Genomic DNA, 27,358 nt, shown 5'->3' with positions numbered 1-27,358 from the left:
ATGGATTGGCATGCGATTTTTTTTAACCCATCAAGGAATTTTAAGAGAAACTTAACAAACCTAAAACTTACATTCATGTGAAATGTCTGCATTTCAAAGCACCTTTGTGACTGAGCCTTGCAATAAATATCCAGTATTGGGAGGGCAGGTGGCTGGTTCCCTTTATATAGCAGCGTCTCTCCAGGGGTCCCAGGGTAATGAAGGCGTAAGGCAGGACTAGAACTCAGTTCTTTTTATTTATTTATTTATTTATTTTGAGATGGAGTCTTGCTCTGTTGCCCAGGCTGGAGTGTGTTGCGCAATCTCGGCTCACTGCAACCCCCGCCTCCGAGGTTCAAGTGATTCTTCGTGCCTTAGCCTCCCAAGTAGCTGGGATTACAGGTACATGCTACCATGCAGGCTAATTTTTTTGCATTTTTAGTAGAGACAGGGTTTCACCATGTTGGCCAGGCTGGTCTCAAACTCCTGACCTCAAGTGATCCACCTGCCTTGGCCTCCCAAAGTGTTGGGATTACAGGCGTGAGCCATCACACCAGGCCTAGAACCCAGTTCTTCTAAGTTCAGTGCTCTTCCCCTGCTGCCTTGCCACTGGGGTTTTGCCTCCCCACTTTAGTGAGGAAAGGCAAAGACCATTCATAGGTTGTCATATCTGGAATAAGGTTACAGCCCTCCAGGGGCAGATCACAACTTTTTGCCCACCTGGTGGCTCTGGCCATGTAGACTCACTCATGAGACCAAAAACTGTTTTATTTGTAAATTCTCTGTATCTCCAATGACTTTTTAAGACCCTCAAAGCAGAATTACAACTTTTTAGTAGTAATCTCTTATTTTCTATAATGGAATCTTATGTGGGACCTCGATATATATAACAATGACCAGTTAGAGGGCCAGGCTGGCATGGGACAGATGGTACACAAGTTCTCTTGATTACCAAGCCTCTTCCTGTATTCACTAAGGGTGGAATGCTATTGTTGTGGTTTCATTTTTTAAGAGACACACAGAACCGTCTGAAGAATCCAGATACTCTAGGAGCATACTCAAATCAATAGTCTAAAATTCCACCATGGCTGTGAACATCCGCTTTCATTTCTAATACCTGTTTCTTTTTTCTTTAGTTTTGAAAAAAGTTCATAATGACCACTAGTTTTAATGTCTGCTTTTATGACTTCCTTTCAAAGTCTATTTTACTTTGTTCTGTAGATTTTCAACTTTTTGTTAAGACATTTAAAGCTATACTTTTTCCTTAGAAACCAGCTCTGCCAGCATCCCACTGCCTTTCACGTTCCTACACAATCTGTAATTCTAGTTTTGGTTAATCTAAAACCTACCAGGAAAGACATTTTAAATTTCCAATGTTAAATTTCTCCATAACATCTCTTTAGTTGAATTTTAGTGGGAACACATGCTGTATTGTGTCTACTTTTGAGAAGTGAAGATTTTCTTTAATTTTTGTAAATCTTACTCAGGGCATTTTGAAACAAGATGTGGTATGAGACACGTAATACCGGCTATACAACCAAGCTTGTTAACATTTAATAAGCCATTTAATTCCCCCATGGCCTTTCCCAACCTTTATTATATGGCCTGTCAGTTACTGAGTAACATGCAAGGTACTTGCTAAGTGGTTTACCTCCATTAATCCCACATGGGCTTACAACAGCCTACTTATCCCCCTCTGGGATACAGGTGGGAAACTGAGGCACTGAGAATAAGTAACTTGCCCAAGTTAAAAGCCTAGTAAACCGTGCCAGGGATTTATGCCTTTAGTTAACACATTGAAGCCAAGTATTATTACCCATCACAGTAAATTCTTTTCATGTTACATTTTATGGTACAAAAAGGACCACAGCTTTCACCTCATCTTGGAAGAATATATAAATCTGCTTTATCCCATTTATTACTTTCCACTTCACGTTCTGCCTGATACTGCTTTGCCATTCCTGCTATCCTTCCAAAAGGTCACTAGGCAGCTCCTGTCGGCATCTGTCCTTGTTCTAGGTGTATCTTATCAAATTACACCGTGTTGTTGCTATTTTATATTATCTGTTTTAGCTGTTCAATAGGATACAGTTTAGTCTATTCAAATTTTTTTTCATTTTATTTTCACCATTTTATGTTCGGTGAGCTACTGTTTCATCATTCCCCTGACCCCACGCCCAATTCTGTGGCACTGAAATGTATTCACTGTTCATTTTACCACACTTTTAGCCAGCAAGTTTAGAAGTAATAAATCCTGTTTCTATACTATTCATAGTTTTCCTTACTCTTAAAGAGGTAGTTTTGAAATTATAACTCTGTCAAGCGCTAATGAGTATCCACCATTCATCTCCTTCCTTATCCCCTTACTAGGTGCGATGGTCTGAATCTGTGTTCCCTCAAATTCATACACTGAAACCTAAAGCCCAATGTAACAGTTTTGGAAGACAGGGCCTTTGGGAGGTGATCACATCAGGAAGGCTCTATCAGGCGGCCGCATGCGGCTCCCTGAGGCCATTTATCCGGCCGCCTGCCGCACGTCAGGAAGGGGCACCTCTTTCATTGGTGGTCAGTGAGAGGAGCACAGTATGTGGTGGCCCTCCAACGGTCTGCGGGACAGTGAACTGGCCCCCTGTGTAAAAAGTTTGGGGACGCATGCTCATAAACGGGATTAGTGCTCTCACAACAGAGACCCCTGAAGAGCCCCTTCCACTATGTATGAACCAGAGAGCAAGCTCTCGACGGACAATGAAACTGCCAGTGACTTGATAGTGGACTTCCCACCTCCAGAACTGTGAGCAGTACATCCGTGGTGTTTCTAAGCCACTCAGTGTATGGTATTTTTGTGACCACAGCCTAAACTGGACACTAGACAAGACTTCTAGCCCGAACTTGATCCATGCAGTTTTGTTAGAATCACCTGAAACTTAAAGAATAATTTGGCTGGGAAGATCATTCTGTAGTTGTTAATTCTGTACCTCTCGATATCCTGAAAACTGCTTTTCATCTAGCATTTAATGTTCCAAATGAGAAGTAATATCAGTTGATTCTTTTTCCCCCTTGGCAGGTCTCTTAATTTTTCCTCCTGTCCAGACAGTTAATTGTCCCTTTGAGATTCATAAATGCCTACCTTTGAGTTCTTTAAATATTTGTCTCTTCCTTAACAAGAGACTTATTAAGGAAAACTTCTATTATTTCTTTGATTATTGTATTTTATATCTTTCCTATATAAACTATTCTCCCTTCTAAATTATTATACAATCATGGAATTTTCCAGAGCTTTCCATGCTTCAGGTTTTCCATAATTTCCATTTCTTTACCATTCTGCTGGGATTAATTTTAATTTGGTTTTCTAAATCACTGCCTTGGATATTCAATAACATCTGCTCTACTGGTGAATATACTCACCATTAAATAAGCACCACCTATAATGCTTATTTTATAAATGTGACTAAACTTCTGTAGAATTTGTCTCAGGCCACTAATTAGAATTCCTTTAAGAATTCTTTCCAAAGTTGAGCATGGTGGTTTGTGTCTGTAATTCCAGCTACCTGGAAGGCTGAGGCAGCAAAAGAAGGATCATTTAAGCCCAGGAGTTCGAGACCAGGCTGAGCAACATAGTGAGGCCCTGTTTCTAAAATAGGTTTAAATTTTTTTAAAATAAAAAATAATAAATAAATTTTTAAAATAGTAATTATTATTTCCAGTTTCTTTTCTTTTCTTTTTTTAAAGAGATGGGATAGGGCAACGTTGTCGAAGCTGCACTAGAATTCCTGGATTCAAGCAACCCTCTCGCCTCAGCCTCCCAAGTAGCAGAGATTATAGGCGTGCGCTGGACCCAGTTTACTTCCTTGAAGTAACTAAATTTCACTGAACAGAATATTCCCTTGCAGGACCAGCTGGGCCCTTCTCTTTAAGGTGTTAATTATTCTCAATTTTCCGTTGCTTTCCAGGCATCTATTCTTACTTATAAGCAAAGGCTTAAGACTGGTAGCTTACATGGAATCTCTCTTAGATGGATTTGGTCTCCCCAATAGGTAGGCATGAGGAAATGTGGGTCCACAGAATTCCATGGGTGACCTTTGGTCTGGGTGTGAGGAGCAGGCATGGATGGGCTGACAGCTGAACTTCCTTCGGGGCTGTGGGGATGGGCAGAGGCTGGCAAACCCCTTGTGGAGGAGGGAGATACCCCAGGGGCAGATGCTGAGCTAAGCAGTTTCATTCCTGCTTCCATGATTGCTGTGACAGGGCTGCCCTACTTCTCCATTCTCTGGCCCTAAACCCCCCAGCCAGGAACCCCTGTGGCAGGGCCCTCTCTGTTTAGCAGTTTTTCCCAGCCACTTTCTGCGAAGAGGACCCCGGCTCAGAAACCAAAGGTGTTCACCTCCTCAGCTACTGTCCCGCAGCCCACAGCTCTGCTCTCTCGTCACCTAGAGTTGTTCTGCTGGCAAACGTCTCCAAAGCAAGCTCGTTTTTTAAATCTTTTTGGTGGCTGATTAACTCCTATTTGTTTTTCTGACAGTCCAGTCCCATCCAAATTCTTGAGAAACATCTCAAGTTCAGTTCTACTGAGGAGACTTTTCCCAGCATTCCAGCAGTTACACTTTCCCTCTGCATCCTAATTTTAACATTATAATCAACCTGGGGTTTTGTGGTGGTTGAAATCAATGTGTGGGACTACTTCCGGCCACCAATCACCTAGAATGGAAAGCATCTGGAAATTAAGCTTAGGTTTAAGAGAAAAGAATAGGGTTGATGGAGAAACGTTTTATTGCAAAGGGTAAACAATTCTGAATGAAATCAGATTGGAAATAAATAGCAAATATAAATAAATAAATATATCGACAGACAGATCTGTACCCATCATCATGAAGAATCGCATCCTTACCTTTGACAATGGAATGAGAAAATCCAATTTGTAGGAAAGGATCACTCTGGTGAGCAGTACCACAAACACAACATAGGCAGAGTTCTCGAAGTCTGTTAATTGCACCTAGACAAGCAGAAGCCCAGAGAAGTTATACACCAACTACACAAACCTGCTCTTCCCTGACCCAGGCCCCTCCTCAGAACCTGTCATTCCCAAGCCATCTCCTAATTCCCCATCTGGGTCTGGAAGCCTTTTGACCATATCTATTCTCAGAAATCAACCCTCCTTAACTTGGACTGCACATATGTAATTTTTATTTTATATTTAAGAGCCTTCTGATAGCAGCATCAGATGGGTGATGAACAGCTGGGGAAAGAGTATTTTTGAGTCAGTTCTTGCTGATGCATGTGTCTTACCTCCATGGGTCGAAATTCTACTCTCCATCCAATGTCTGAGTTTGGAGGAGGGGGCTTAAATCTCATTGTCTGCCAATTTGTGGACTGAATATTCTATGATACAAAAGCAGAGAAGAAAACCAACTTTTCACACATCCAGGAAAATATTAAGATGATGTGGTATTTAATTAGGAAAGAAGACTGCTCACTGTCCATACCAAATTTCTTCAATTTACAAAGACAAAAAGATACAATTTAAGATTTTCCTGGAGTGTGCTCATTTAGGAAAACAAAACAGCAAGTGTTTAACAAAAGACAGAGGCCCTAATCCTGCAAGCTTGATCCTAGCCAGCTCCTACTCCCTACCTCCTACCTATGGGACAGCATCTGAAGAGCCACAGGGCCCCCACCTTCATCCCTGAGAATTCTAGGAGCCAGCCTGCTGCTCCAGGTGACACTGGACACTTTCATCTGAGAACCCTGTCACACAGCAGTTGTTTCCTTTCTTCCTCCTCCCTTGAGAATGCTGCTGCGTCGATGACCCCAGAGCCTAAGAAGGGTAGCTGTTTCTCAAGACGTTGGGAGAGAATTCTTTCTTGGCCCTGACATCCTGGGACCCAATGGCAATACTGGAAGGATTTAGATCTCCTTTTGTGAGTTTGGTAGGGGAAAAAGGGGGATACAAATGGTATTACAAAAGGTATATATGTATGTCAATGTCTACATATAACATGACACAGAAATAAATCTACGAGAAGTCTATCTACAAGGAAAAAAAAGTTACGTGATATGTCTGAAGCACTGAAATAACTGATCAGGTTATTTTTTGCACAGTGTGTGTTTGAATTTTCACGACTAGGCAAATAAGAAAATACTGAACAAACAAACAAAAAAACTTTAGAATCAGTGAGATAACCAGTAAGAATCATAAGAGTATTTGAAACCAATTTTTCATTTTTCAAGTTCTTTACTGCACTGGGTAAATGAAAGTCTTAAGAAATTTCTTTTGTATTCTTCACAGGTACAGAAAACTGCCTCCCCATCTTGGTTTGTGAAGTGAAATGCATTTAAGACAGGATTCCAGTCTCAGAGTCAAATAAATAAATAAATAAAAAATAAAACCGAGGAGATACCTCAAAATGGTCAGACTCATTAGCATCATCCAGGTGTATTTTCTCTTCAAACAGCGTCAGTGGGTCTCTAATAAAGAGATGAGCAACATGCTGGGCCAGGAGATGATCAATGCCTGCAAAGGGAGATCACACGGGAACTCACTGGAAAGCGGGAGATACCGCTTCCTCTTAGTCCAGAAAGATGACAGGATAGCTCAGGAAGTTTGAAGAAAGGGTGCCTAGAAGCTTAGGAAATAGCTGGTCTGATCAGTATCCTCACCTCGCCCAGTATTTTATACTGCAGACACTGGGGGAGTGTCAGCATTTTATTCACTACTTACACAATGCCTGCTGGGGCACTGGTGTGGACCTAGCCACAGACCTCCAAAGTAAGCTCCTTTTGCTACAAGTCAAGAAGATCTCACAAGTATTTGGAACTTGAAACTTTAGGAACAAGCAGCCTCATAAGAAAAGTTAAAGACTTCACACTAAAAATAGAAACCAGATGAGGAGTCAGCAGAAAAGTGTAAAAGAGCTTTGAAGAACTAAAGGCGTACAATGAAACCCTGAAAGATGGAGTGGAAACTCACCTTCCTGCAACAGCTGTTCGTAGATCTCTTTATCTATCGTTAAGTCGATGTCATTGTATTTCTCACCACACTTAGATAAATAGCTGTCTATTGAGTCATACCGGGATTTACTAATCCTATAGTTATTGTTCTTCAATGGCTGAAGATTAAAAAATATATAAATGAATATGCCATATAAAAGGAGTTGAAAATAAGCTAATTACATATATTTTTATATATGATAATTACATAAAAACCTCAACATAAGATACAGGAAAAAAAGTTAGTAAGCCCTAAAAAGTATTATTAAGGAAAATTATATTTTTAAAAATCTGAAGGCAATTAAGTACCCTTATTTTCTGGTATGATTTAAATATACTTTTTCCTTTTTAAAGCAGATGATTTTCATTCTTATTAAGCTAGGGAAAATAAATGCTAAGGTTAAAAGTAAATAAATAAAGTAAAATAAATCTATCAAAATAATTTAACCTTTAAAGTTTATTTCTACTTAGAAAGCATGTTCAACAATTTATGAGCAATTATATGAAGACCAGAGCAGTAGCAGTATAGCCCTGGTTGAGAATATCAAAACCACTTATGAGGGTTCCTTTAAAAAACATATGTTCAGGTCCTATCCATTCATATTTAGAAGGTCTAGGATGGGGTCTGGGCATGTATTTTTTAAGATTTCCATGGGTGGTTCTGACGCACATCCATTGTTGGAGAGATGCGAGGGTTACTTTACAGTTCAACATGCAAACAAGAGGTGCCATCTCACCCTTATTAATCAACGCCTGAACTTTTACATGGAAAAAGAATCTCTGACAACAAATTATGCTTTCCATAGCAGAAAGCACCATATACGAAACACTCAAGTGGCAGGTAAAAACAGCCATCAGCACTTCCAAAATACAGAAAATGGCACTACTAATTTTAAATGAAGCTAAAACAATTACAGACATCAACATATGATAAAAAATTAACTCCCCACCCAGCCCAAATCTTTTTTCCCCACTTCAGATAAAAATTTCAGAGACATCAAAATTGCAAGTAGTTAAAATAGTTCCGTTTTACTTGCTTGACTGAAAAGGGCTATTAAGGAAAAATAATTCCCACCTCCAGTCCTCTCTCCTCCCGAGTTCTATCATCTACAGATGCCGAAATCACTCCCCAGCGACAATCAATGTCTGACACGTAGCCTCGGTAAAAGGGAGACGCAGCACTCAAAGCCATCTAAAACAAACGAAAGTCAGCTTCTGCAAATTCAAAGTGTCACATGCCAAAAAAAAAAAGCTCCATGTAGTTATATTTCTGGTCAAAGAGGATCAGTTTATGCAACCCATATAGAGCTCCACCACAGATATCTGTGCCTGTCTTCTAGTGAAATATACCAGGAAGAACCCAAATCCTTGGGTTTGATTCACTGAAACCATCCTCTCTCTAATGTGAGGACATGAAGTATGGGAGAGGGAAAATGGCCACAGTCAAACTTGACACTTAACAAATCAGTGTGGTACTAGCAAGAGTAAACTTCTACAGTGTAGACTCTCAGTTCATTATACCTAAACCTACATACCATTTATATTAGTTCATCTCTGAACTGAGGTCTTAACCGGACTTAAATACCACACTGTCAGTAAATTCTGCACATGCTATCTTATTTCATACAAAGTAGTATTTAAAATAAAAGGTAATTTCTACTTACAACAATTGGACAGATAGTGGCCAACTGATCATAAAGGTATCTGGCCTCAGATATGCTGCAGGCTTGGAATGTCACCTGTTTAAGAATTACAAAGTTATTAACACCAAGGAAAAATCATTAGCATGCTCCCCAAGCAGTGAAGTCAGAGAAGGAAGGTGGCTGGGGAAACAGGGGCAACTTAACAGCCCTTCATTAATGGCAACATTTAATGCAAGGGTTTGTTTAAAAGTTGTCTTAGGTGAATTTAACTTGAAAATGGTGTTTGATTATGTTCCACTGCCTACTGACAACTAACATAAATAACCAAGGTTCTATGTGAAATAAGATTAAGTAGTCAAAAAAGAAAAAGAAGACACAGACATGTGATGACCTTTAGCAAAGCATTTTCTCTTCTATGGGCTTGCTGCCTTACTCACCCTTTAGTTAGCGAGGGATAGCAAAAGGAATTTGGACAGGTTAACTATTGTTTTCAAACTTCACTGGTGGCAGTATGGTGAAGAGCTTGGAAGTGGGCAAGGCTAGAAAGACAGGGAAGCAGCTAAAATACTGCACCTGTCAAGGAAAAGCCTAAGGAAGGATCTGGGGAGAGGGATATGAAAGTCGAAGCAGCAAGCCCTGGTGACCAAGGGAGACTACTAGTAGAGAGGGTAGCTGAGATTTTGGCCTGGGTTTTCAGAGGTTAGAGAGAAAGAAGTGCCAAGATGTGACAGATTTATGAGACCAAGAGAACAGACAGAAAAAGGGGCCCTCTAAGTGGCTAGGTCTCCAGGGGTGGTGCCCAAAAGAAAAATCTGAATTGAGAAATATCTGGGGGATAGGCTCAGATAATGTCCTGAAGATGGGGAGATCACCCAGGAAGGCTGCATAAGGAGGGTAGGTAGGACACTTCAGAGTTAGGCAGAGAAAAAGACCATATAATTTGGTTGGCATAAATTCTCTGTTACCCAACAGAAACCAAAGAAAAAAACACCTGCTTTTTTCCAAGAGGGTAGAAGGGGCAAGAAACACAAATTGTGCTTGTGTTAGCACATTTGTAATAACTGCAAGTTGGGAACAGTTTTAATCTCCTCTGTTATTGTTATTCAATAATGACAGCTTCAATTTAGTGTTGCTACATGAAATCAATTAAATGTTTAAGACTTGAAATAATGGCAGCTGACTGAATATTTTACTGTTAAAATAGCAACCTGTTAGTTCCAGTGGTTTTACCTGGATCTCAACTTTGCTTTCAACAGCAGACAACCTCTTACCGGAGACTCGAGTTTGCCTGCCCAATTATAACTGCATTTCATGTCAATGTGGAGACTAACTATATTAACTAGTCATTACTAGTTTAATAATTAATTCGACACAGAGGAAAGCTGTGTCACAGGCATGAAAGAATAAGAGTTTCAAAGGTTAAAACAAAGATTGAGAAGGGCTTGCAATTAGGTCACTGCTAACCAGACCAAGGGTGGTTTCCGCAAAAGAGGTAGGAACTTGGAAATCTGTTTGAGTGTGGTATGAATTACATGAGTAGTGACGAAATGGGAGCTGGAAAGCAAAGTCTTTATGCACTTATTTGCTAAAGTGGAAGCTCCAGAAGGGTGGGGATCTTTCTTCCCATTCTCTATCCCAAGCGTGCAGGACAGTGTCTGACACCTGGTTACTGCTTAACAACTGAAAATCTTGAAAAAAAAAAAAAAGAGGTGCTATCTGAAAGATAAGGACCCCAAAGGCCAAACTGACAAGGCATTGAGATTTAAAAACAAAAGCACTACATTTTTCCCAAGTATTTTGACTACAGAATTATTTTAAACATGTATCTCGTAATTTTTTTAGGTCTTTTTTGTGTTACTCTTAGGTATTTTAGTGTGCGTGCATTATTTTTGTTTTTAAGACAATACTGTGAGAAGCAGGTTTTCTTTCCAGTTCTGCAACTGGCTTCTCTTAGATGGCCTAGTACACAATACATAATTCGTAGGTGAATCCTGGGAAATCCAACCACAGAGAAGTACACAACAGTGGAGTGACTTAGTTATTTTAAATACATCGAGTAAATAGTTTCCTTACTCTAGAGCTGATATGCAATCATCAAACTAAATAGGACATCACTGTGGATAATGGCTTTAATGGAAGGAAAAAAAGTTCTCACACCTTAAAAAGCCATGAATACACGAGTAGTTTTGGCTTCTAGTGTCCTTTTAAAGCATCATATAAAGAAGACACACAATGTTGCCAGGAAACTGATGGGGACAGGGGAAGGAACTAAGGAAGATATATGTTAGAAACCTAAACATCTAATCTAAAATTAACCTATAACCCAGTTTTGAAGTCACATGACTTTGGGGGGAGGGGCAAGCAGGGCTATCATAGCCTGTCATGAACTTAGTGCTTTTTTTTTTTTTTTTTGAGACCAAGACTTGCTCTGTTGCCCAGTCTGAAGTGCAATGGCATGATCTTGGCTCACTGTCAAAATAGCAAGCCCCCCAGGCTGAAGCATTTCTCATGCCTCAGCCTCCTGAGTAGCTGGGACTATAGGCACATGGTGCCAAGCCCAGCTAATTTTTTGTAGTTTAGTAGAGACAGGGTTTCACTGTGTTGCCCAGGCTGGTCTCGAACTCCTGAGCTCAGGCAATCTGCCCACCTTGGCCCCGCAAAGTGCAGGATTACAGGCATGAGCCACCGCACCTGGCTTATATTTCTAGTAGAGATGAGGTTTTGCCATGTTGGCCAAGCTGGTCTAAAACTCCTGACCTCAAGTGATCCACCCACCTTAGCCTCCCAAAGTGCTGGGATTACAGGCATTAGCCACCATGCCTGACTGTGAACTTAGCGTTTTTTTAAGTGACTCCTGAGAAGCCCCAAAACAGTCAAGAATTTGAATGTGGTTAAAATGCTTTTTGTTTTATACAGTAAGCCTTACATTAACCTCAAAAAATTACTTTAAATATATTTTTTCTGCTTTACTGTAGTAAATACTTTTTTTCCTTAATCTTTCTAATGATACATAATGGATGTACACTGTTTCAGGGCACATGTGATAATTTAATATAGTCATATAATTTGTAAAGATTAAATCAGTATACTTGGAAAAGAAGTTTCAGCATTTCACTGAAGAGATATAAAGCAGGGATTTCTGTGGTGAATTGCAAAATTTCATTTCATTTGCCACACACTTCAGCTGTGCTAATGATTTTTTTTTTAAGTGGAGTAGTGAAACTACATGTCATTGGGAAAAAGAAAACTGAATCCCATGGCAAAGCTTACACTGAATGGAAAAATCCTATCTACAAGCAAGAAAAATATTTATCATCTATCATTAGTACACATTTATTGGTATACATACAGTGTTTCAGTGGAAAGAATATCCCTTTGACACTGTATCAGAGAAACTATGCAGTCCTTGGCAGAACACCCTGGTTTAATATTAAACCAAGAAAAGGCAATCAATACTCTGATAGCACTTATATAATTTTAAAACTATGTACAGTGAGCTCTAGAACTTAATGGTTCTCTTTACAAATATTTGTAATTAAGATAGGAGAACAGATGCGTAGTTAAAAGTCGAAAGGTCTCGTTTTTCACGAAGTGTGATGGTTTATGTTTGTTTGGAAGTCACATATTTTATACTCCCTATATATGTCAAGAAAACAGAAATTATCCTTGGTCACATTATTTAAACACATTCAGAATGGAAAAATCTGATTTCAGCATTCAATTTGGATTATATGTTTTGAAAATAAACAGACCAGAGACACATGTGCAAGAAGTGCATGTACACGCCGCAGCTGTTTGAGGTGAAGGCAGGCTGGGTTCTGGGCCCAGTCTATTGAGAGCAGTCAGGCTGGGCCCTTAGTGGGGCCAGGCTCTGCACGACGCTGTGCCCCTAAGGACACCATTTTTAATAGCTGAAGTAATTGGAACTGGATAACATTTCCTTAGACAATAAATATTCTTTAACTTCTGTTAGGTAAGGCAATAAAATAAATATTAGCTTAGAGTCAGACCCAGAAGGGGCCTTAATATCAACCCCTTTCAACTGATGAGAAACCTGAGCCAAAAGAAGTAAAGGGAGTTTCCCAAATACCTGAGTAGTGACTGAGCCAAAACCCAATGGCAGGCCTGTGTGTGGCCACCCGATGGGTTCTATGCTCTTCCACTCTGGTCCTAAGTGAGCTTGGGCACAGTCACTGCCAGGGGCACCATAATTTAAACAGATCCAGGAAAACTTTTAAATGGGTAAACACAGACAGGCTCCTGTGTACTTTACTCAGTAGCAAGGCAAATACAAGCTGCTAAACATTTGTTCTTTTTATACCGCTAGACAATTTTGCACAAATCCCTTGGATCACAAAATCACTGGAATACTTCCATTGGAGCTCATTTTCAGTTTTGAACAATATTTAAACTACCTCATTAGCCTGTCACTAGATGGCAGTAAAAACTAGGCATATAAAGAAATGATGACAGAATATATTGCATTTTCAGTTAACTGAAATTATAAAGGTATATATAGAGTACATACCTTTTTGGTGAACCACAGAGTCTGTAGCACTATTAGTCATACACAGCTTCCAATGAATTTACTAATATAATTTCATTGTTTTTCAGAAAGGCATACCAGCTACCATTTCAACCTGATTAAAATGTGATTTTTTTGGAACAGGAAACATGCACATATAATGAAGTAAAAAAACAGAAACGGATGGAACACTTTGCCTCTCTGTATATTTGAAATGATACCTGAAGACAGCAATTGCCCATTCCAAATCCCATGGCATCCATGTAAATATGATCTGGCTTAGAAGCCCTTGATGCCTCATCATCCTCAGGAAATGTTTCTATAAATGGAGATGGTGTATTCTTGTCCTTAAATACTGTATAATAAAAATACAAAAACAAAAATGGTTGAGAATCCAGGATTAAACAACAATTGAACATGTCTCTCACCACCACCTCTCAGTAGACTTACTTGGTACATTGATGACAACCTTTTCTCCTCTCCTGTGTCGGATATTTCTTGTTAAGGTACTAAAACAGACAACCAAACGTCATAAATTGGTCACCTAAGAGTCATCATGTAAAAGAAGAATGTGATTACATACAATTAAATGGAATGAAATCATACCTCAAATTAGTTCTCTAAGGCAACTCAACAGAAAATGTATCTGTGTCAAGATACTGTAAAGGAAGTTTCTGATAAAAGGTTTTCCATTAGTATCAATTATTTGGCTTCTGCTCAAGAATCCCATTCTCTCTCCTGTTCAACCCCTGCTCCCATGGCTCCCTGCAACTTACCATGGTCTGCTTTCACTGTTTCCAGCATTTCCCAAATGAACTCCAAAGACTGGTCAAACTGTAGTACTCGCTTTCCCCAGGCATCTCGGGAGCCCCAAGGCCTTGTTCCTCCCTCCCTCAAATCTGCAGGATTAACACTTAACCTCCAGACTCACGCTTGCTTAGTCCAAAAGCTACCAGGCACACAGTGGCCACTGAGTACTTGAAATATGGCTTGTCCTAATTAAAACATGCATGTTCCGTGAGAGTAACATATATTCCAGATTTTGAAGACTTAGTACAAAAAAACATAATATTACTTGTTTATAAAGTATCGATTACATGTTCAAATGATAACACTTTTGGAAATATTGGGTTAAATAAAATATAAAATTATGTTCATCTCGTTTTTACTTTAATGTGGGTATGAAACATTTACAATTGTATGTTTCTGTGGACAGTGCTGCTATAGGCTCCGCTTCAATGTCACCTCTTCCATGAAGCCTGCTTTGATACCCTCACTCAGAAGCACCTTCCTTTCTCCAAGAATTTCTAGTGCTACCATCTTGACATCTGACATAATCTATCTCTTCTTGAGCCGCTGAATTGTGTTTATTTTCCTTTAAACACATGACAACATTTGAAGTTAGAAACTATGTCTACAAATATGTCTCCCCCAAAAGTCTCTGCACATAGCAGAGCCTGTTAAAGGGATGAATGCTGAGAAGTCTTGAACTACAAACTAACAGAACTAGAAGTTAATAGAAGAAAGAGAGTGCTTATTATATATACCAGGTACTGTACCTACTTCACAAATTATACAGAGTGAGATGGGCAGATCACAGATACCACCGTTAATTTAGAGAGGGGAAAACAAAGTAGGAATAACTAAGAGAAAAAAATCCCAGTAGGCATTTACAGACCTAGCACTGAAAATAATCGCCCCATTAAAAGAGGTCAGTGGCTCAGCGAATAACTTAGCAATGACTTGGTAAATGGGTAAATCAAGCCTGGTTCAAGTGTCAACAACCAAAGAGCCTGGGGGTACCGAAGACGTGAACAAGTGCGCGTCCGCTATCTTCTCTGGTGACTTTGGAAGGGAGCCAAAACTCCGTAAATGCTCAAAAAGGATTCCCAGACAGAAATACCATACTCTCAGAAGGCAGAGGTCTAGTGAGGGGCATCTGTATTTCAACACAAAGCCATACTCACCTGAAGCGAGGGTGCTTGTTTATTGCTTCATCTGGAAAGAAGAGTGACTTGGAAGCTCCTCCTTCCACTGGGTTGGGTTTGAACTCAGGCAGTGTGAACCCAGGACAGCCTAATCTACAACAAATTGGAGAACTAAATAGATGGGATTTGTTTTCAGGAATTAATTGTGGGCAATCATGCCATCACTGCACCTGCTAAAGACACCTCATTTCTAATTCCCTTTTCAGAGGGTTTTGTATCTACAAAACAAATGTTGTGTAGTGCTAAATACTGTGCCCCTTCACACCCACTCCCTGCACTTCTTGCTCATGAGGATCTTCTTTTAATTCCAGCTCACTACTAACTTTATCCAAGTCTCCACTGACTCACAATCCACACAGCATTTACTCGTGTCCTCTCCATCTCTTCATCTAATAGGAAGGAGGAGCCGAGAAGTCATTTCTCTTGGTCACGCCAGCTGTCATGGGTTACAGGTGTCCCCCTACATGGCTTTTCACCTCAAATTCTCAGATTATCTTTGGACCCCCTGCATGGCACCACTGCCTCCCACTTCCTGGTTGGCTCTGTTTGAAACTGGAACGAGCCTGTTTTTTGCCTCTGCAGGTCACCTCTTGAGTCCCTCAAGATTAGGGAGTATCTCTGCCAGTGTCCCCATCCACTCCTGAGATCACCCTCTGAAGTCTGAAACCCAACCCTATTCTCTTACTTGACTTAAGGAGCTCTAATGTCATCACAGCAAAATGAAGCTCTATATTTATTCCTAAACGTAAAGCTCAAATTCCACATCACTTTCAGTGATGGCCCCAGTTTTTCCAAGTTAGGAATTTGAGGTCAATATTACATGTGCTGTAAGGGAGGACAAACACTAAGTAAAAGCCAGACAGGGGAGGGGTTTTAAGTCAGTGGGAAGAAAGAAACTTGCGGTTTCAGAGTCAAGACTAGTTCATATCTTAAAAAAAAAAAAAAAAAATTATTATTTTTTTTCTGTGACAGGGTCTTGCTCTGTCTCCCAGGCTGGAGGGCAGTGGCACAATCATAGCTCAGCACAGCCCTGAACTCCTGGGCTCAAGTCATCCTTCTGCCTCAGCCTCCTGAGTAGCTGGGATTACAGGCGTGAGCCACTGGACCCGGCTAAGTTTTTCTTTTTTGCAGGGATGAAGTCTCACTATGTTGCCCAGAGTGGTCTTGAACTCCTAGGCTCAAGTCATCCTTCTCCCTCAGCCTCCCAAAGTGCTGGGATTACAGGCGTCAGCCACCACGCATGACCATCCATACCTTATTTTCAACCCCTATTTTTTCTTTATATAAAATAAAGTACCTGTTGGCTGCCCATATCCACCTTGTGAACAACTGAAGGTAGTGATCTTTACCTAGAAAACAGTTCCCAGCTACAAGGGTTCTTGAGAATTCTTGAAGCTATGTGCATTATTTGCTATGAGCCTACAACCTCAGGATTAGTCCTTTGAGAGAGTAACAAACTTAAATCTGAGGGGACTCCTCACTCGCCAGAATCAGATTAGATGAAGAGAGAATGAGAATGTGTTTGTGTGGAAGGGAGAAGGTAGAATCAGAACTTCCATCTTCAGACACCTACGACATTGCTTTATCCTAGACCGGTGCTGTCCAATAGAACTTTCTGGAGTGATGGAGATGTTTAATATCTCCACTATCCAAACCAATGTGGTAGTCACTAACCACGTGGCTACTGAGCCCTTGAAATGAGTCTAGCTCCTCAGTCACATCAGGGACTACAACTTTCACTTTACATAATTTTAATTTTAAATTTAAATAGTCAGATGACTACTGTTTTGGACTACAGTTCCATGATGTAGAGCTTTACCTCTTTACAAAGAAAGTCAGACTGTTTATACTTAAGAACCAGCACACTCCTTTCTCCCTTGATCCCACACTACAACAAAACTTTATCATTTATCGTGGATGTACAGGGAGGCTTCTGACCACTCAATAACTAATAATTATTGTTTCAAGTCCAAAAATACCTTCCTATATGGACAGGGTATAAAAAATTATACATGTAATTTTTTTAATTATAGGTTTTTAGAATAAAACTTATGCATTTGTCTCAACTCTCCCTTCATAATGACTTAAGATGCTACATCTTTTAATTTTTATTATTTTTATTTTTTTTTTTTGAGACAAAGTCTTGCTGGAGTGCAGTGGTACAATCTCAGCTCACTGCAACCTCTGCCTCTCAGGTTCTAGCGATTCTCCTGCCTCAGCCTCCCTAGTAGCTGGGATTACAAGCGCATGCCACCATGCCTGGCTAATTTTTGTATTTTCTGTAGAGATGGGGTTTTACGTGTCAGCCAGACTGGTCTCAAACTCCTGACCTCAGGTGATCCACCTGCCTCAGCCTCCCAAAGTGCTGGGATTACAGGTGTGAGCTACCATGCCCAGCCGCTAAATCTTTTTAAGAAGGGCAACTATTCTATACAGAACCATTCTCAATTAAGGTAAGGGATACATTAGGTTTAACCCAAAACTTTACTTTCAGGCCTAGAAGGAAACACGACAGCCCATCAATCCTATATATTCCTCAGTTTTAATATATAAAACAGTTCTGCTTTGTGTTGCAAATCTCTTCCCACTTCCTTAATTTGCTAAGTGAAATGTACCACCCTCTTAAATGTTAAGGGGAAAAAAGGAAAACATAAGGTATTAAATTTTCCAGTTCACTAGAAGTTGTCTTTTAACCTCTGTAACCTACTCCTTGGTCTCTACTGTAGTATTCTAAGGTTTTCAGGACCATGACCTGTAGCAACAGCCTTGCTGTCTCTTCTCTCCCCAGCGGTGCACCGACTCTGTTATCTTTGAAACCACCCACTTTTCCTATCGGCAGCACCCACTGGCAGCCAGGCAGCCCTTGTCTCCCCCAGGGAGCTCCCACACTCAGCTCCTTGTAGCCCTGGCACCAGCTCCACAGCTACCCTTACACTACAGCCCAAGTAAGGGCTGCAAAGCAAAAAGGGATGCCATCCGTCCAATTCAACCTTCCCGAGGCCTCCAACTGCTTTTAGGAGAATAACCAAAATCTCTGGGTAACCTGACCTGGCCTGCAAGTTACCTGCCAGCTTCCCTTTACCCCACACTTGCACTTCCTCCTCAGCCTCCTAGTCACATTGGCCAGCTTGCTTTCTTCTAGTTCCCAGAAAATACCTGCTTGCTTGGCTCATCCTAGGACTTCCACACATTGCTCCTCCTTCCTAAGATTTCCTTTTGCTCCCCATTCCTGTTTCACTCCTCCAAGAGCCTCGGACATCCCATCCCTCTCCCCCTCTGCCCACCAGAGTCCACTGGATACCCAGGCTGTACTCTTTGTTCCCCATCTGTCTGCTCCTCCTAGCACTGCCCCACTCTGACACTCACTGAATCTATGGGTATTTGATTGTCCTTCATCCCTCTAGCTCCACAGAGACAGGGCTGTCTGTCTTCACTCATGAGGGTATAACCATTCTGCCTGCAGCAGGCACTCAAGTGTCTGAGTGAATGGCAGGGCCAGTGCTTTTTCACCTCTTCTTTCAAACATTAGGACAGAGAAATGTGCCCACTTGAATCAAAACAAATCTGTCCACCCTCACCCAGGGTTTTTCCTTTTGGTGGAAAGAGGGGAGTGGCCTATACATAGGGAATGAAGGTATCACAGAAACAGAAATGCTTCTATAAATGTTAGATGACTGGCTTAAATAAATTTCCAACTATTTCGATGTTACAACAGAGATATAAAAAACAATAAAATTCCCATTTAAATGCCCTTCTGAGGCCAATTATATGACCTTGAATGGCTGGTGGACACTTTTCAGTGAAGAAGTATAAAAATAATAGTTCAAAGCGTTCTCCACCATTGATACCAACCCCAGAGTTCCTTTGAATTTTGAGGAGCTAAGTGTACTGTCACAATCTGACAGACATCTAGAATAGATAAATCACATTCATGCTTTGACAGAAATGTATTCTTATGCAGAGGTTCTATGTATCATACATATGATATTCATGTACCTCATTCTAAGCAGAGAACATAATTTCACTATTACTTTTACGTACTTTTGGTCTTAACTAGATTTGATGACAAACCCTAAATAATCTTTTCAGCACAATACGCAATGACCTAATGACTCATGTTGCACATAGATTATCAGTATTGATAGTGCATTGGGAGCACTGCAGACCTTCCGATCTGCCAGTGATGTCGCCATATGCTATCACAGTCACGAGGCGACAGCACTCCAGCAGCTTCGGCTACTGCTTACACGGTCAGAACTGTGTAAGGCAGGCATGCTGCTCCCTCCACCCTCGCCGGTGACAGACACAGGCACACTGCTGGTCTGTCATCACAGTACCCGTCTTTCCCACTGAGCCCTGCTGAGTATGCTCACCACGGTAGAGCCATCACAGCCGACAGAAGCTGGCATGCAACTGTGCCTGCAGCTCTACTGTTAACAGAGTCTCTCACGTGCAAAAAATCTGAACTGTCTGTAATGTATGAGGATTGTAGGGTGGAATGCCTGGGTCATGACGTGCTCTTTTTATTACCTGTATCTCTGAGAGATCTGCTGGGGCATGTTAATGTAGGAACTAACCTGGGAAATGAAGTTATTGTACAAACAGCCTGATTTTCTTCTAAGACAGAAGTAGCCTCCTTCCGGCGTTTTCGCATGTTGGCTTCGACTGTGTTGAATTCAGACATTGTTCCTCCATAGGGCTGTCCTGGAGTCCCTTCAATCATGTAACTCCCATACTCTGGTCTCCAAAGGGTGGGATGGCTATGGAGGATAAATAATTTAGTTTCATCTGATTCTTTTGCTATAGTCTGCTCAATTTTTAGGTTTTTAAAGTTGATTTAAAAATTTAGAAACCACTAGGTATAAATGAAGCTAAGAACTCCTTCACAGTTCTCGGTGATTATTACTTTTCCACAGCTCTTCAAATACATAAGGGTCAACAAGTATTGAAGTATCCAAAATGTTTTCTTCTTTTGAGACAGAGTCTCGGTCTGTCACCCAGGCTGGAGTGCAATGGCATGATCTCAGCTCACTACAACCTCTGCCTCCCAGGTCCAAGTGACGCTTGTGCCTCAGCCTCCTGTGTAGCTAGGATCACAGGCGTGCAATACCACACCTGGTTAATTTTTGTATTTTTAGTAGAGACAGGTTTTTGCCATGTTGGCCAGGCTGGTCTTGAACTCCTGGCCTCAAGTGACCTGCCTGCCTCAGCCTCCCAAAGTGCTAGGATTACAGGCATGAGCCACTGTGCCCAACCCAAAATCTTTATGAATAACTGAAAATGCACACAGAGCACTCACTGTCCAGGACAAACTCACCCACTCTGCAGTAAAGGACATGAGGCCTTACGGGCTCTTTCAATTCAATGCTACACTCCACACTCAAGTGCAGCTCCCCCAAAACTAATGAGTGGAAAATGAACAGGGAGTATATATTCCCCTTCCCGCCCCCTCTTTGTCTACTTAAAAATATAGAAATATTTTTAAAACATCATGTCAGCCAAGCAAAACCCATCTGCAAGTTTTGTCTTGCACCATGGTTTGTGATCCCAGTTAAACACTTCCACAATACATTTTCCCCCAAAACGTTTTAATAATAAACAGGCTTTATATTTAATTTACTGCACAAAGTGCTTCACATACTAATGTATTTAATTCCAACACCTTAGGTAGGTATTGTTATTATCTTTACTTTATGGATGAAAGAACTGAGGTACAGAAAAGTTAAGTAACTTGCCCAAGGTTATTCAGCTACTGAGTAAAGGAACCGGGATCTGAAACTCTGGCCACCTGGAACCAGAGGCTGTACTCTTAAGTGTGACACTATCTTGCCTCCAGTAACTGGGGGAAAACTCTATATTCTAGTAGTTTTAGCAGTTTCAGAAACACTAAATCAGCACATGAGAGCTTACTTTGGGTTTGTCCTTTCCCCCTTCTCTTGCAGAGTTTCAAGAACTTTCTCCCCAGACAGGACCAACCGGACTTTTTTATTTTCATGATCAAAAGATACCAACATGTATTCCACCTATTGAAAATAAAGGTGAGAAAAATTAACATTCTACATTCTTCCAGACTTGTTTTCAGTGTGACCTCCTGAAGAAGGCAGGGAAACATGAAGTCTGGAAAGGATCCACAGTAACCCCGGACAGTCACATCTGCTTAGAGTACAGTACACGGTAAGTATTCATACGCATAATATGAAACCCTGTAGAAATGATCAGTCAGGAGTGCCACTTTCATCCCTCCTTGTCTCTGTTCCACCTAATATCCTATGGAAAGGTCGATACCCATTTTGACAAGTTGTACCTCAAAAAAGATGCGTTTTGAAGCAAAGATTCTGTAAACTGCCATTGTAAAAAAGCAGCTGCATTTTAAAATTTATTTCCTCAGTTAGTTTACTATAAGTTTAAGAAAGTGGTTATCTGGATATTTCAGTCAAGGTAGATTAAACTTACTGGCAGAGTAATAAGTCAGGTAGATTACACTTTCATAATCCCATGACCAGTCCCACTTTTGGAGAGTTAAACCATAATCATAAATACACTATGTGGAGAAGTTATTTTAGGGGGTTCAACAATTTAATTTTGGTTTATCGCGAGTAATTTAAGACAATTTCTCCACTCTGAAACCATATAAAGTTTACAATGCAGGGTGCACTAGTGCATTTATTAACAATACCTGGTGGAATTTTAATAAAAATAAAGACTTAAACACCAAAGTCAGACTTCTGGGCAGAGTACAACTAGAACCTACTTTTCTTTTTCCTGAAATTGCATGCTTTAAATCATGAGAGTGGGCATGAACAGGGAAGATTATGAATCACGATGTGTGACTGAAACAAAACATCCATTATGCACACATAAGTGGAAAGATACGGAATTATTTAGGCAAACCCCTGAAAGCACCCTTTGCACACGGCACCAAGACAGTTACTACAGAGGTGGGAAGCTGATTCCCTCACAAGACAAACCATATTTAACTACTATTGTAAGCCATAGTGTGTTAATTTGGCTTACAACAGTAGTTTTAAAAAAAAAAAAAAAGGCAGGCAACAGTAGATCCACTATCTCTTGGACGTTTTACTTGTAAACCTAGGTTCTCAGTCTTAAAACAACACCCAGAAGGCCAGAAGGAAGCCTGTGACTGTGGCTGGGCTGTTCACTTTTTGGGGGTACACACTGTCTGCAGTGGTTTATTCCCTCATTTATGTGTATTTCCCTGGTCTTGGAAGGCATTTGAGTCAGTCATCCTCAGCACATAAACGTGATGGCTAAGAAACAGGATTATAATCAGGAAAAAAAAAAAGTAACTATAGGAGATAGCCTAGCAAGTTTAAACAACAACAAAATAAACTTTCAATTAACTTTTATGAGCTCTCATCAGAATCTTTTAGCTCAAGAAACAGAAAAGGCTGCTTGATTTGGGTACACGAACCAGAAACATGAGGTCTCCACCTGCACAATCACTCAGTGTCAGCTGACTAAAAACTAAGCTGCAGAATCTGGAACTGTTGCCAACAACAAGTACAGGTTGCAAGATAGCATCTATAGATCTATGACTCCAGAACAGCTAAAACCTGATGGAACAGGAAACTTGGTTGAGTCTCAGAATGGGTATGTGAAAAGATAACAAGTTAATCTTTAAATGAGCATAATGAGAAAGGATATGCTTTCATATATGAATCCTAAGCTTCAAACCCAGCATGCAAACGTAGTCATGATCGCTCGTTTCACAGGTGGGCAAAGGGGCTCAGAGAGGTAAGCTACTCAAGGCCACAAGTGTCAAGCAGGGATTTGAAGCCAGCCCTGTCTAGCCTCACGGCCCAGCATACCTTGCTGCTAGGACTGTAGAGGATGCCAATCTTGGTAAGTGATGATAATAAGCTTTTTATAAAATTGTTATAACCTATAGGAAGAAGGGGAAAGTAGTAATACTGGATGCAGCGATCTCAAATTGATGCTTTCATTTTATGGAAGGGCGCCTAACATTGTATCAAAGAAGCTGAGCTGTAACTAAGTTATAGTCATAGATTTAAACAGATTAATTGGCCCATCTCTCAGGCCCAGGTCGGAGCCCACTTAGTCTGTGTAGCATTCCTAACTCTCCCAGCTAGGAGGAAATCTTCCTTCTTCAGTACTTCCTCCTTCACTCACTCAGACTCCAACTCATCTGCCTCGCAGCTGCTACTTTCCTAACATGCTTCCTCAATAAAGTCTAAGAGATGCTTCCTGGCTTACTGAGTCTGCATCATTTACTTTCTACCAAATGAGCGAAAACTTGTAGCAATTATATAAACTAAGTTGCAATAACTTCTGTTAGTTTCCTAACTTTGAAAAAAAAATGAAATCCTTAGTTTTCAAATTCACTCTTAGCTCACAAGTTTAAAATATGGGTAGGGCAAAAGAACAAAAAGTTCAAATTCATTTTGAGTTTTAAATACCAGCCAAATGGATGACATTTAAAATGTTAACAAAAAAAACTCTCCTCAATTAAAGTATAACCACTTCATGATCTCATTAAGCAAAGGAAAGAGAAAAACATCAGAATATTTACCAAATGAGAAAGAAAACCAAATTTACTTTTCAACAGAACGTAATCATTGGAAGCCTTAGGAATTTCCTGAAGGTTTTTCAAACTCAAATTTATTGTCTTCTGATGTGCTCCTTCTCTGCAGTCACCTTGATCTCTCCACACTAGTCCTCAAAAAGATTCTTCAATCTTTTAGCTTTTTGTTAAACACCCTCACCACCTCAACACGTTTATGTTTATTTCTGATTAGAGTCTGTCTATATGAACACTCTGAATCGTAACTGCATCTTTAAAAGCCAAACCAGAGCTAAAATGGGGTTTGATGTAATAACCTAGATGATGGTGATAATGAAAAGTGTTACATTAAGACAATGCTTTTCCGACTGTTCTGTGTCCTGTTCGCCTAGACGCCTGGCTTGTGTGGCCCTGTGACCTGCAGGTATTGGAGATCTACAGCTACGACGCCGGGACCCCCTAGAAGCCTAGAAATGGAACCATTGACATTTAGGGATGTGGCCATAGAATTCTCTCTGGAGGAGTGGCAATGCCTGGACCCTGCACAGCGGAATTTATATAGGAATGTGATGTTAGAGAACTACAGAAACCTGGCCTTCCTGGGCAGACAAGCAACCTCATCAAGCAGCTCCCTGACACCACAGCCAGGTAAATCCACAAAGATGGGAAAAAACCAGCACAAAAAAAGATGAAACCATCATCAAAGACCAGAACACCTCTTCTCCTTCAAGGCATCACAACTCCTCAACAGCAGAGAATCACAACTTGACCGAGGAGTGAGACGAATTGACAGAAAAAGGCTTCAGAAGGTGGCTAGTGAGAAACATTTCTGAGCTAAAGGAACATGTTCTAACTCAAAGGAAAGCAAACAAAAACCTTGAAAAAAAGTTAGACAAAATGCTAATTAGAATAACCAGCATAGAGAAGAACATAGACGACTTGATGGAGTGGAAAAACACAGCACAAGAACTACGTGAAGTAAACACAAGTTCTAACAGCCAGATCGATCAAGGAGAAGAAAGGATATCAGAGATTGAAGATCAACTCAATGAAATAAAAAGAGAAGGCAAGACAAGAGAAAAAAGAGTGAAAAGAAATGAACAAAGCCTCCAAGTAATATGGGATTATGTGAAAAGACCTAATCTACGCTTGATCGGTATACCTGAATATGACGGCGAGAATGAATCCAAGCTGGAAAACATGTTCCAGGATATTATCCAGGAGAACTTCCCAAGTCTAGCAAGGCAGTCCAAATTTCAAATTCAAGAAATACAGAGAACTCCCCAAAGATATTCCTCAAGAAGAGCAACCCCAAGGCACATAATCGTCAGATTCACCAGGGTTGAAATGAAGGAAAAAATACTAAGGGCAGCCAGAGAGAAAGGCCAGGTCACCCACAGAGGGAAGCCCATCAGATTCACAGCAGATCTCTCTGCAGAAACCCTACAAGCCAGAAGAGAGTGGAGGCCAATATTCAACATCCTTAAAGAAAAGAACTTTCAACCCAGAATCTCATATCCAGCCAAACTAAGCTTTGTAAGTGAAGGAGAAATAAAATCCTTTATGGACAAGGAATTATTGAGAGATTTTGTCACCACCAGACCTGCCCTACAAGAGCTCCTGAGAGAAACACTAAGCATGGAAAGGAACAAGTACCAGTCACTGCAAAAGCAAACCAGTTGGCAAAGACCAAAAATGCAATGAAGAAAATGAGGCAACTAATGGGAAAGAAAACCAGTCAGTAACAAAATGGCAGCATCAAATCACATATAGCAATATTAACATTGAAAGTAAATGGCCTAGCGCTGGGCGCGGTGGCTCAAGCCTGTAATCCCAGCACTTTGGGAGGCCGAGGCGGGTGGATCACGAGGTCGACAGATCGAGACCATCCTGGTCAACATGGTGAAACCCCGTCTCTACTAAAAGTGCAAAAAATTAGCTGGGCATGGTGGCACGTGCCTGTAATCCGAGCTACTCAGGAGGCTGAGGCAGGAGAATTGCCTGAGCCCAGGAGGTGGAGGTTGCGGTGAGCTGAGATCGCACCATTGCACTCCAGCCTGGGTAACAAGGGCGAAACTCCGTCTCAAAAAAAAAAAAAAGAAAGTAAATGGCCTAAATGCTCCAATCAAAAGACACAGACTGGCAAACTGGATAAAAAGTCAGAACCCATCGGTGTGCTGTATTCAGGAAACCCATCTCACATACAAAGACACACATAGACTCACAATAAAGGGATAGAAGAAGATTTACGAAGCAAATGGAGAACAAAAAAAAGCAGGGGTTGTAATCCTAGTCTCTGATAAAATGGACTTCAACAAAGATCAAAAGAGACAAAGAAGGACACTACATTATGGTCAAAGAATCAATCCAACAGGAAGAGTTAAGTACCCTAAATACATACGTCCCCAACATAGGAGCACCCAGATACATGAAGCAAGTTCTTAATGACCTAAAACAAGATTTAGATTCCCACACAATAATAGTGGGAGACTTCAACACTCCACTGTCAATATTAGATAAATCAGCAGAAAATTAACAAGGATATCCAGGACTTGAATGCAGAGCTGGACCAAGTGGACCTAATACACATATATAGAACACTCCACCCCAAATCCACAGAATATACATTTTTCTCAGCACCAAATTGCACATACTCTAAAATTGACCATATCATTGGAAGCAAATCACCCCTCAGCAAACGCAAAAGAACAGAAATCATAACAAACAGTCTATCAGACCACAGCGCAGTCAGAATAGGACTCAGGATCAAGAAACACACACAAACCTGCATAACTACTTGGAAACTGAATAACCTGTTTCTGAGTGTCAACTGGAAACTGTCTCTAAAAAAAAAGAAATACTAGACTTCCATAGAATCAACCCAAACGCCCATAAATGATAGATTGGACAAAGAAAATGTGGTACATGTACACCATGGAATACTACGCAGCCATAAAAAACAAGTTTGTGTCCTTTGTAGGGACTTGGATGAATCTGGAAACCATTATTCTCAGCGAACTAATAAAAGAACAGAAAGCCAAACACCGTATGTTCTCACTCATAGGTGGGTGTTGAACAACGAGAACATGTGGACTCAGGGAGAGAGAGGAGCATCACACACTGGGGTTAGTTGAGGGGGGTAGGGAGAGACAGCAGGGGATGGGAAGGGAGGGGAGGATGGGGAAGGATAACATGGGGAGAAATGCCAGATATAGTATGCACCTGAAGTAAATAAATTAATTTAAAAAAAAAAATTACAATGCTTTTCCAACATAAAGCATCTAAAGCCACAATAAATTATTTTAGGATTTCTGGATTTTATCCCCAACCTAAACTTCATTTTTTAATCCAAAGGATAAGATGAATGTAAAAAAGAAAATAACAAAAGAGATGCCTTTTTGTACCACAACACTGATTCTAAGGATAAAATTGTAGCCAGCTTTCTAACTTTGAATAGCATCTAGGCTATAAACCCAGAATTGCAGCAACATCTAACATATTTAAGTACACTGCACACATATACAACTCCAAAAGTGTATTTACCCAAAGAGCATTATAAATGGGTTACAGACTGACCAATTCAACTTGTGTAATTAACATATCATCTTGGAAGTAGGGGGAAAACTACCCACTGAGCTCTATTCTCTGCAATACACAGGTCACAACACCCTACAGGTGACTTTGCGATACTGTTTTC

At 40.6% G+C, this 27,358-nt stretch overlaps 1 protein-coding gene across 2 annotated transcripts in view; it reads right to left on the bottom strand.

Moving 5' to 3' along the window:
* GCLC (glutamate-cysteine ligase catalytic subunit) overlaps nt 1-27,358 on the bottom strand; it is a 50,486-nt gene that overhangs the window by 3,145 nt on the left and 19,983 nt on the right. The window contains exons 2-12 of one of the 2 annotated variants that reach the window (XM_003926383.3): nt 21,030-21,142; nt 19,697-19,879; nt 15,099-15,212; nt 13,582-13,640; nt 13,353-13,486; nt 8,628-8,702; nt 8,039-8,155; nt 6,944-7,082; nt 6,375-6,487; nt 5,263-5,355; nt 4,865-4,969 (exon numbers count right to left, since the gene is read on the bottom strand). In XM_003926383.3, the coding sequence (XP_003926432.1) occupies nt 4,865-4,969; nt 5,263-5,355; nt 6,375-6,487; nt 6,944-7,082; nt 8,039-8,155; nt 8,628-8,702; nt 13,353-13,486; nt 13,582-13,640; nt 15,099-15,212; nt 19,697-19,879; nt 21,030-21,142 (1,245 nt within the window). The remainder of the gene's footprint in view (nt 1-4,864; nt 4,970-5,262; nt 5,356-6,374; nt 6,488-6,943; nt 7,083-8,038; nt 8,156-8,627; nt 8,703-13,352; nt 13,487-13,581; nt 13,641-15,098; nt 15,213-19,696; nt 19,880-21,029; nt 21,143-27,358) is intronic. The other variant, XM_074398198.1, reaches the window with a different exon arrangement.

Source organism: Saimiri boliviensis, chromosome 4 (genome assembly GCF_048565385.1).
Source record: "Saimiri boliviensis isolate mSaiBol1 chromosome 4, mSaiBol1.pri, whole genome shotgun sequence".
Classification (NCBI taxonomy): Eukaryota; Metazoa; Chordata; class Mammalia; order Primates; family Cebidae; genus Saimiri; species Saimiri boliviensis.
The sequence above is the reverse complement of the archived record's forward strand: the minus strand, read 5'-3'. Positions and strand labels throughout refer to the sequence as shown.